Source organism: Anneissia japonica, unplaced genomic scaffold (assembly GCF_011630105.1).
Source record: "Anneissia japonica isolate Jap-2015-1 unplaced genomic scaffold, ASM1163010v1 scaffold439_len473750_cov173, whole genome shotgun sequence".
Lineage (NCBI taxonomy): Eukaryota > Metazoa > Echinodermata > Crinoidea > Comatulida > Comatulidae > Anneissia > Anneissia japonica.
Genome location: NW_022691745.1, coordinates 284,635 through 294,856, shown reverse-complemented (window position 1 = coordinate 294,856; position 10,222 = coordinate 284,635). Strand labels below are relative to the sequence as shown.

At 36.6% G+C, this 10,222-nt stretch overlaps 1 protein-coding gene across 2 annotated transcripts in view; it reads right to left on the bottom strand.

Annotated features, from left to right (window-relative positions):
• Nucleotides 1–8,867: 8,867 nt before the first annotated feature.
• LOC117100096 overlaps nt 8,868–10,222 on the bottom strand; it is an 11,268-nt gene continuing 9,913 nt past the window's right edge. For both annotated transcript variants that reach the window (XM_033239649.1, XM_033239648.1), the window contains exon 3: nt 8,868–9,509. In XM_033239649.1, the coding sequence (XP_033095540.1) occupies nt 9,474–9,509 (36 nt within the window). In that variant the 3' untranslated portion in view covers nt 8,868–9,473. The remainder of the gene's footprint in view (nt 9,510–10,222) is intronic.

The following is a 10,222-nucleotide window of genomic DNA, read 5'->3' as shown; positions in this document are numbered from 1 at the left end:
AGCTGTTGCTTCAGTGGAAAGGACCATTTCCGGTTATATCCAAAGTAGGGTATTTAGACTACCGTATTGAGGCAAATGGTAAGCTAAAATTATTTCATGCAAATCTCTTAAAGAAGTACCATGAGAGACCAGAAGTTAGTGCTGCTGTAGTTGAGGACATACCCAAGACTTCCGATTGTGTCCTAAATTTGGCAGGTACAGCAGTAATTGAATGTGATTATGGAAATGATGTTGTATCATATCATATGTCTAATGAGAATCTTTTACAGCTTCATCCTTTGTTAGCTAAAGAAACCTCAGCTGATATTCATGTTGATGAGGGTCTTGATAAGTCGTACAAAACGGAAGTGAAACGACTGATAGGAAACTACCAGGATGTACTGACAGATCTACCAGGGAACACTGTACTAGATCAACATGAAATTAAGTTAACGACCAATGAGCCTGTCCGAACTAAACCTTATCCATTACCGCATGCACTTCGAAGTACAGTGAAGAAGGAGGTAAGTATGATGTTGAATATGGGTGTGGTTGAACCATCTTGTGCTCCATTTGCTTCTCCGATAGTATTGGTTAAGAAGCCGAATGGGTCGAATAGGTTCTGTGTGGATTTCCGGAAAGTAAACCAGGTTACTGTGTTTGACGCCGAACCAATACCAGACCAAGATGAATTATTTACTAACCTGGCTCAAGCCCATTATTTTACTAAGATAGACCTAAGTAAAGGGTATTGGCAGGTGCCAATGGAAGAGTCATCAAAGCCTTTGACATCTTTTATAACTCCTGATGGGTTATACCAATTTAAGGTTATGCCATTTGGCTTGGTAAATGCTCCAGCTACTTTCAGCAGAATCATTAGGAAATTACTTCAGGGAATGAATAATGTAATAAATTACATTGATGGTATTTTGATTCACACAGTTACTTGGAAACAACACCTGAAGGCTTTGAAAGTGTTGTTCCGACGACTGCGTAAAGCAAATTTGACAGCTCGTCCAAGTAAATGCTTCATTGGTTACGAAACAATTGAATTTCTTGGGCATGTTGTGGGGAAAGGTAGTGTTCGACCGAGACCTGAGAAGATCCAGAGCATTGTGTCAGCAAAGAGACCAGAGACAAAGAAACAACTAAGGTCGTTCCTAGGTATGACAAATTACTATAGGAAGTTTATTCCAAATTATTCTGTCATTGCTTGTCCATTAACGGAGAAAACTAAAAACAGGGAACCAAACCGAATTTGTTGGAGAGCAGCCAAGAAAATGCATTCATTAATCTCAAGACAAAATTAACTAGCACCCCAATTCTTTGTCTTCCTAACTTAAGTAAAGCTTTTATCTTGAGGACAGATGCTTCGGAGAATGGTATAGGTGCTGTTCTTTTGCAGAAATATGACGATAAGACGTTCCCAGTGGCGTATGATGGTAAAAAGCTACTTCCTCGAGAGAAAGCGTGTTCCGTGATGGAAAAGGAGTGTTTGGCTATTGTTTGGGGAATACAGAAATTTGAGACATATTTGTATGGAAGAGAATTTATTTTGGAAACTACCAACCCCTTGTTTTCATGCAGAAAGCTAAACTAGCGAACGGTCGCATCATGCGCTGGGCTTTGGCACTTCAACCATATAGGTTTCACATAGAGGCCATTAAAGGCTGGGTTAACATTGGCGCAGACTATCTGAGTCGATTGTAAATAATTTTGAGAGTCAGAGAAAATGTGTATACATTTTTCTTGAGAAGGGGAGTAAGTGTCACAAGTGACATCTATTTTAGTTTATAAGTAACCACTAACCTTACTTTTACACACAGCAGCTAGTCTTCAGTCAAATATGGTAATGAGGTAAGTATTCTTTAAGAAACTTGGTGTGTGATTTACTGATTGGCTGAATGAGAAAGAATATAAGTGAGGTAATGCAAATGAGTGCAGAGATGCAAATGAGATTAGGTTAGTGGTGTGAAGCACTGATTGGATGGGAGTGCATGAATAGTAATGAGATATAAAATTGTTGGTGGGGTGTTGGTTAGAACTGGATGAAGGGGGTTTGGAGAATGGCTTGTGAGATAGCAGGGAAAAGACATGTTAGTCCAGAGTGAATATATGTTGTATTACAGACAACAATATCAGGTTCCATGCCTACGTTATACCAGCCTACAGACATTGCGGGTGAGATAAGAACAATTTGTTTGCCTGTTATTTTATAATAAAAATGGTAGGCCTGAATGTATGCCAATGATCATCCAGTGAACGGCTGTGATGTAATCAATATTGCATTATTTGGATGGAAACCTTTTTACAAGTACCTGCTATTTATATTTTTTGTGTGGAGCTAATAAGCTCGGATACCAGGGAGAAGTCAACCCTGAGTTAAAGTGAACGGCACTATAATTCAAAATTAGTGAATTTTTTGGAGCTAATAAGCTCAGATTGCAGGGAGGAACCCTGATTTATGCTGAACGTTATTGAAGGTAACTATAATCTAGAATTAGTAAATTTATGGAGCTAATAAGCTCGGATACAAGAATATAATTTGGATTGAAGGCCACTTTAATGCAGAATTTGTGAATTGGTGTTTGAAGCTATTCGGTTTTACTGAGCCAGGAAGAACCTGTGAATGGCATTAAAGAAGTGAACTGTGGGGGGATTGCGATTGTTCTTTGGGCAGGGTGTTTGAAAGTGGACAGTTGAACTTTATATAATTTTTGCTTTTGGTCAATTGCAAAATTTATTATTCATTTATTTTAATTCTGTAATCATGTTTCCATGTTTTTATTCATATTAGTTTTTGGAATGTTAAAATAATATAATGATTCAATGATGGTTAAATTCTTGAAATTGCTGTTTATATTGTGAAGTTTTTGTTACTGTATTATATATGGAAATTTGAGAAGATAAATGTAAAGTAAATCATAATATTACATATGTACCATTGACAGTAACTTTCATTGTGATATACAGTACAATATTACTAATCCGGTATATAGAATAATTATTTCCATCTGATGACTGATGTTAATTGAGGATTACCAATAAGCCTAGTTTATTGTGTTTTTTTTACTATATTCTTACCATTAACAGTGAATCTTGAGAGATAATAGTTTATTATACAGTGTTAAACACTCGCCTGAATATAATTGGTGTTTTGATAACTGAGATCGTTTTCCTTTGGTTTAAATGTTTCTATATAATTGGAAAATTCATAATATGCTATATTATATTAAATCAGTTTACTTTAACTTTTTGTAAGACAGTGTCAGTTCAGTTTATTTATCGCCCTGAGGTTGTTTCATTTCATTTATTTCGTCAAACAGAAAACAAAACATACAGAAATAACAATACCAAAAATCAGAGACAGGATAAACAAAAAGCAAACTGAATTGCTCTATAAAGTTTCTCCATTGATTTAAGGATACATAAAATATATAAATAAATCTCTGATCTCAGGAAGTAAAAATGATTAAAAACAGCTAGGCACAGCGCAGCGCAGCACGCAAGGAACAATATTCGCAGCACGCAAGGAACAACAATTGTATTTGTTCAGACAAATTACAATGTCCGTATGAGCCTATATTAGGCTGTGTGACAGTCTGCAGAGAAGGCGTTGGTAGCCTAATGTTGATTAGAGGGATACAAATTGTGATTATTATTGATAGCGATATTATCTACAGGAAAAATGAAATGAAATCAAATGATCCCCGATGAATTCAACAAACAATTGCAAAAGTACACCCGCCACCTATGGAAGATTTATTAAATTTTGAGTCTAGATTTTCAGGACAATGACTGTAAACATGGCCTAAAATAACTTGTTTTTGAAAAAATAGTGTTACAATATCAGTCCCCGAATTTTACTTGTCTAAAGAAGGGTGAATAATTTGCTAAACAAAAAGGTACTCTTGTAACAGTGGATTATAATGATGAATGTAAAAATGGTTCTGACTGGTAAAATAACAATGAGGCTGACAGCTGACAGTACGGTACAGTACGGAGAGGGCGACAGACAGATCTCTAAGGGGAACGTTCTTTACACTCGCTCTATAAAAAATATCAGAATTTAACGGATCAGTTGCAGTTTTGCTCTGTAAAAGTCTATCAATGAATTGTGAAAGCTTTTAAGGTAACATGTTAGCCATCAAGATGGACTAACCCGTTTTAAAGAAAAATGATTTTTATCTCTGTAAATACTCATATTGAATATTTCACGGTACCACATAAAACCTTGTAATTGTAAATTATGTAGTGATGAAATGTGAGAAGTAATAAAAGTGGGATAACCCCACAAAAGACAAAAAAAAACCAATGAGGCTGATTACTGTATGTAATCAGCTTCCAGCTGCTACATCAGCCTTGATTTGTATAGTGTAACATCAGGGTTGTCCAAATATCAGAAATACGGTAGATAATGCTGCTCCGGATTCAGAAGTGTAATGTTCAAGGATGAAATGTCAATATGAGTAAAGTAGGCTAGGTCTATGCAACACACCCTACAGCACTTCCAACAAAGAATGTATAATACAAAAGGACAACAAAAAAGTAATGTAAAGAAAATAACGGATTGGTTGATGATTTATTCACTAGCAACAGACGAACTGGCAATCGTGTCCAGCTCTGAACAAAACTTGAACTAAACAGTTATAAATCTGTTGTAAAAAAACAGTCAAGAAGTAATCACTGTAAAACTATTACTAGTTGTTATTAACAATATTATATGATATGCGCCTCACTTTAAATTAGCTGTGGCAAGTGCAAACGCGCACAACTGATACATGACTAGAAGAAGTAGATTTCACGAGATATGTGCACACACAATACTCGATTATTAAATAATATCAATGTTACACTATTATAGCTTTATTGTACATTCAGATCAAACCCTTAATATGTACCTGTTGGAGACGGAAATCCATCCCGATTCCTCTAAACGCAAAATGAGGGAATAATTCATCTATCCCCATAATCAGATACTGGTGCCTTTAATACGTAAATGGACGGTAGCTGTGATGGCGGTTTGATTATTCAGCTCTTCTGGTTCCAATTGTGCAAGCTGTCGAAAATCCTGTTTCATGGTTCTGGAAAATTCCAGCTGCATCTCATAAAAAAAAACGTATAGTGCCATTGTCTGAAATTAAAAAGTATCAATATTCTTGTAACTACTATATACTGAACTGTATGTTTATCATATTAAAAGTTTATACAATAATACTAGAAATTGCAAATTGCAAGTGCAGTGCTGCGAAGTACAACTGCATATAAATGTTCTTCGAACAAAATTATTTATGCGAGTCAATTGAAAATAATGAATAATAAAAATATAACAAATAATATGAGACACGACCCATTGTCTATATCAGAACACTTCTCATTGGGTAACAAAGTCGTAATTTTTCATTTTTGTCAAAAAGTGTCTATAGTGGTAATTATGGTTTAGGTTTTTTTTTTTAATAAAGTTTCAAAAATGTCTATGTATGTGGAAAATGTAGTTGATTAAAAAGGTTACAATTTTTATTTTGAAGACTGCATGGTCTAGGAAGTGTACATTTTTTTATGGGGCAAGTTTCCAAGGGCGGGTTTTCTAGGGGCGAGTTGACTGCCAAAGAGTGTTGCCAAAGTGCGAGCCAGCGTGCTATTTGATCACAAGTCCGAGACATCGCAAGTGTGAGCCAGCGAGCCATGATGTCAAGACATTAGATACGAGACGTTACTCGAGTTGTGCGAGGTATCGGCTGAGATTTGTGGAGTATAATTCAAAAAACAACTATGTCTAATAATGAATTATTGTGATGTTAAATAGACAACGTTAGCTATCAAGGAGCGACGTTGTTTTTCATTGGGACCTTCGTCCCTTCAAGGCTAGGCCTATACCATCCTAGCTAGTCTAGGCCTAGAGTAGGATAGGCTAGCGCGACATGCCTAATGTAATTGATTTTACCCGGCAGAACGAAAAAAGGGAATTAAAGTTCTTAAAATTCTGTTCTTCACATCTTTTATGCCAAGTAGGCGCAAAACCATCTCCCGCCTCGTACCAGACACCTTCATTTGAGCATCTCGACACAACTGTTTTAGCTCAGAGGCTGACAATACATTAAGCAACTTAAATGCAGAACGAAAGAAGGAAACTCCGCTTTTCAGTCGTCTTAGGCCCTTGTTTTTTGACAAACAATGACCTTTCAAAGGTCAAATTGCTGTCAAGAATATGAATTGGCTGCTTCGCAGCAATAAAATATGAACGGAAAATATCTACTGAATCTTGTCTCTCATTCTGAATTATTACTCCATAAAGCATATATAACAGTACACACATTGTAAATATAGTTAATTAGTTTATAGATGGGATATTGACAGCAAAAAGAATTTCTAAAATCAATAATCTTTGCCTACACTGCACATGCAGAATGTAGAGTGCCATATGGATAATTTACAGAATTTGTTTATACCCCATGCATACACACAAGTATTTACTACATCCACAACACCTGAAGATGGGCCTACCTACATGATTGGTATACTATTTTTTTTTATGTTCGTCCATCCATCTGCCCGAATAGCAGTACATTTTTAACTTGCTAAAATCTATAAGCACGAGTGTTGGCAGGCCACAACCCACACAAAATTTCTAAATAACCTTGGCTGAGCTCGCCCAACAAAGGTACGTACTACAGTAGTAGTAATCTGAGACCTAGCCCTACTACTATATGCCTTTGTCACTCACTCACACACACCCACACACATGGGGTATACTTGCATAAAAAACTCGTTATCATCGAGGCTATACCGCAAATACCCCAATTATAGAAGAGCATAATCGCATAATCAATACTTACAACATTGAAATTATCGTCCAGAACTTGATACTATCCAAAGTTATGAAGCGATTACCCGGCCAGCCAGCCGCACTATGTTTGTTTACATTTCAGTAGCTTTTAAACGGATCCGATCTATTAGCTAGGCCTATCGTCGAAGCACAGCATAGCTGAGACAGTCGCTTCGCAGGTATTACATTATTTCTCATATTGTTTTTATCATCAATCGTAAAAAAATATGTATTTCATGACGAAAAAATGAAATGAGAGGTTTATATGAAAATTAAAGTAATGTATATGCATATTTTCCAAAAAAAAAATGTCATTTTTGGGAAAATTTGCAGACACTGGGTCTTTAAGATGCTAGATTTTGCTGACCTATCTTGAAATGGACGATTCCGTTGTCTTTTTCTGAGTGGGCTGTGCGCATCCATTTCTGCGACTACGTTGTTCGTTTCTGTGAGTAGGTTGTTCGTTTCTGTGAGTGTCTTTTGTTGTCTGTGTTTGCTAATACGTTGTACGTTTCTGTGCAAATCTAACGTTGTCCTTTACAGCGTGTACGTTGTAGTTTCTGTGAGTAGGTTGTTCATTTCTGCGAGTAGGTTGCAGGGCGGATTGGGGGAGGGGCGCCTGCGACGCGCCCCCCCCCCCTTCTTAAACCCGATCGTCTTGTTTGTGGATTAAAAAAAACACGCTCCGGGCTAGCCTATTTTATACCCATATTTCCCGGTTGTCTAGTGAAAAATTAGCAAGAAAAAACATTTTCTTTAAGTTAAAAAAAAACAAAAAAAAAAAAACGGAATTTTTGAGACGATCCCTGCACAGAAGGTATCACAGCCCAAAAGTACACTGTCTAGCCTATTTATACTCATGTTGCCCGGTTGTCTCGTGAAAAATTAGCAAGAAAAAACATTTTCTTTAAGTTAAAAAAAAAAACAAAACGGAATTTTTGAGACGATCCCTGCACAGAAGGTATCACAGCCCAAAAGTACACTGTAGCTAGTTTTCAGCTCTCCACATGCAGTGAGTGTTGAATTAGTAAGATGATCCCCTAGACATTCGCCAACATTACAGGATGGCATGTAACGTTATCTCTCTCAACAGATGATAGTTTGATCGTTCAATCTGGTAGAACATTTTAATTCAATTTACTTTAATTCAATAGAACTTTTACATTCTATAATTAAACACTGGTGATCTTCAATGCTGTAGGTAGGCTAGCCTAGGCCCTAGGCGGGGCGCTAGGGTCTCATCTAGGCTAGACTAGCCTAGCTAGTAGCCTAAATAAAGCACGATTTATTGCCATTGGGGTGCGTGACTTGAGACCTATACATTCAACAGCTGATTGGCTTAATTGATTTCTGGGCCCTTTGTTAAATATTAGAATGGGGATTAGATGTAAGGGGCGTACGCCCCTCCCCCTATTTTTTTTTTGCAAAAAACTTTCACCCACAGTGTTTAACGGGCCGGCGGAACCGGGGGAGGGGGTGGACCCCCCCAACTTTTTGGCAAAAAATATATAATGCCTGGAGATTTTTGTATGATTGGAAAAAATGAAAGAGGGAAGGAGGCGAAGGATGGGAAAGAGAATGTTTATCCAGTCCCCAACCGAGTTAAATTTTCTCGCCATTCACATTGGCGGATCTGGGGGAGGGGGTATTGGTTCCTGGGTCCAAAAAAGAAAAAAATTCTAGACCTAACTTTCCAGGACCCGTGAGCTGATTTTTTTTTTTTTTTTTTAATGTTACAATAAGAAAATGAGAATTTTGAAGAAGCTTATTTCCTGCCATCTAGGAATCAACATTTTCCCAGGGGATTATTATTATTATTATTATTATTATTATTATTATTATTATTATTATTATTATTATTATTATTATTATTATCATTATTATTATTATCATTATCATCAATATCAATATTATTATCATTATTTTTATTATTATCATTATCATTATTATCAGTATTGTTTTCATTATTATTATTTATCATCATCATCATCATCATTATTACACATGACACCAAACAGTATAATATATATAAACAATTCAGCGATAACGATAGGTAGGCCATGGTATCATGGGTATTGTATTTATACACAATGTAAGTCAGAATGAATAGAGCCTAAATGAAGAGGAACATTCACATCCAAGTATTGGAGATAATTACAATAATTCATAATTTTGAACGTAAAGAGTCTGGTAGTAGGCAAGAAGGGAACATTCTTTCCCTGTACAAGATGCCCACCAGGGAAACAATGACCGATTATCGAATGGGACTGGAATAATTAAGCCAAAAATGATCATGAAAGAAAGTGGCGATGACTGATAAATAAAAACAGAAGTTTATAAACTTTCAATAGAGTAACTAAACTATATTTGGTGAATTTGGGGCCTTAAGCGAAACTTCGGTCCTTATTAGCTCCTATTTTATAAGTCTTAAGTTGTTTCAAAATCTATTTAATCTCTACACATCTTTCGCCGAGAGACCTAAAGTTGGTATCTACAATGATAATGATGCATCTCATATCATTATTGGTGTGTCTAAGTCCGTTAATGTGTTAAGGTAGATTACATTTGTGTCTTATAGAGCTTTTGTGATTATTCATCCTTTGTTTAAATGTACATACCCCTGCAATGGGTTTTTTCTTTGAATGGACAGCAAGCAAGATACCCAGACCTAATTGTTCATTAATCGACTGCACGTTAAACTGAACTGTAAAATAAAGAAAAAATAATTAGTTACTGTTGTGGATTAGCAAGACAAATATTATGATGGCACAAAATATTTAGATAAAAATAATTGTTGTTCTACAAGGAAACATAATTGAGGAAAGCAAATATAAAATGACGTGTAAGTTCACCCTTTGGAAAATGTCGGAGAGCAACAGAGTGGAAGTATGTGTTCACTCATTATTGAGAAGAGCAAACGTATATTGATATGAAGTTCACCCTTAGAAAAATGTCACGGAGTGCAACAGAGTGGAAGACTATGTGTTCACTTAGTATTGGCTATTGAATTTTTTGCGAAATTAGAGAGAGGTTTGCACTGAGTGTACACAGAGTGAACACGTAGTGGCCTAGTTCAGACTAGGTGGATAAACCCGCATTAACTCACCGGGTTTATCCACCTGTCAGTCTGAACTAGGTGGCTTATCTCAAGTCGGGCTGTGTTCCTATAGTAACTAGGCCTGGCGCGCCACCGTGTTTAACTTTTCTAAGCCGGGCTTTAATCGTTGCGGGGGTCTTGCATTGACTTCGGGTGACGAAATGACCAATCAGCATTCAACATAGACCTACGCTGTGAGCGAGCGTACGCTTCGCGAGCAATATTTTAAAACACGTTTCCTGGTTATGATTCATTATTATGCAAATTCTAGCCTAGCTAAACTCAAGCCTGCAACGCGCCCCTCCCCCCCCCCACCCCTT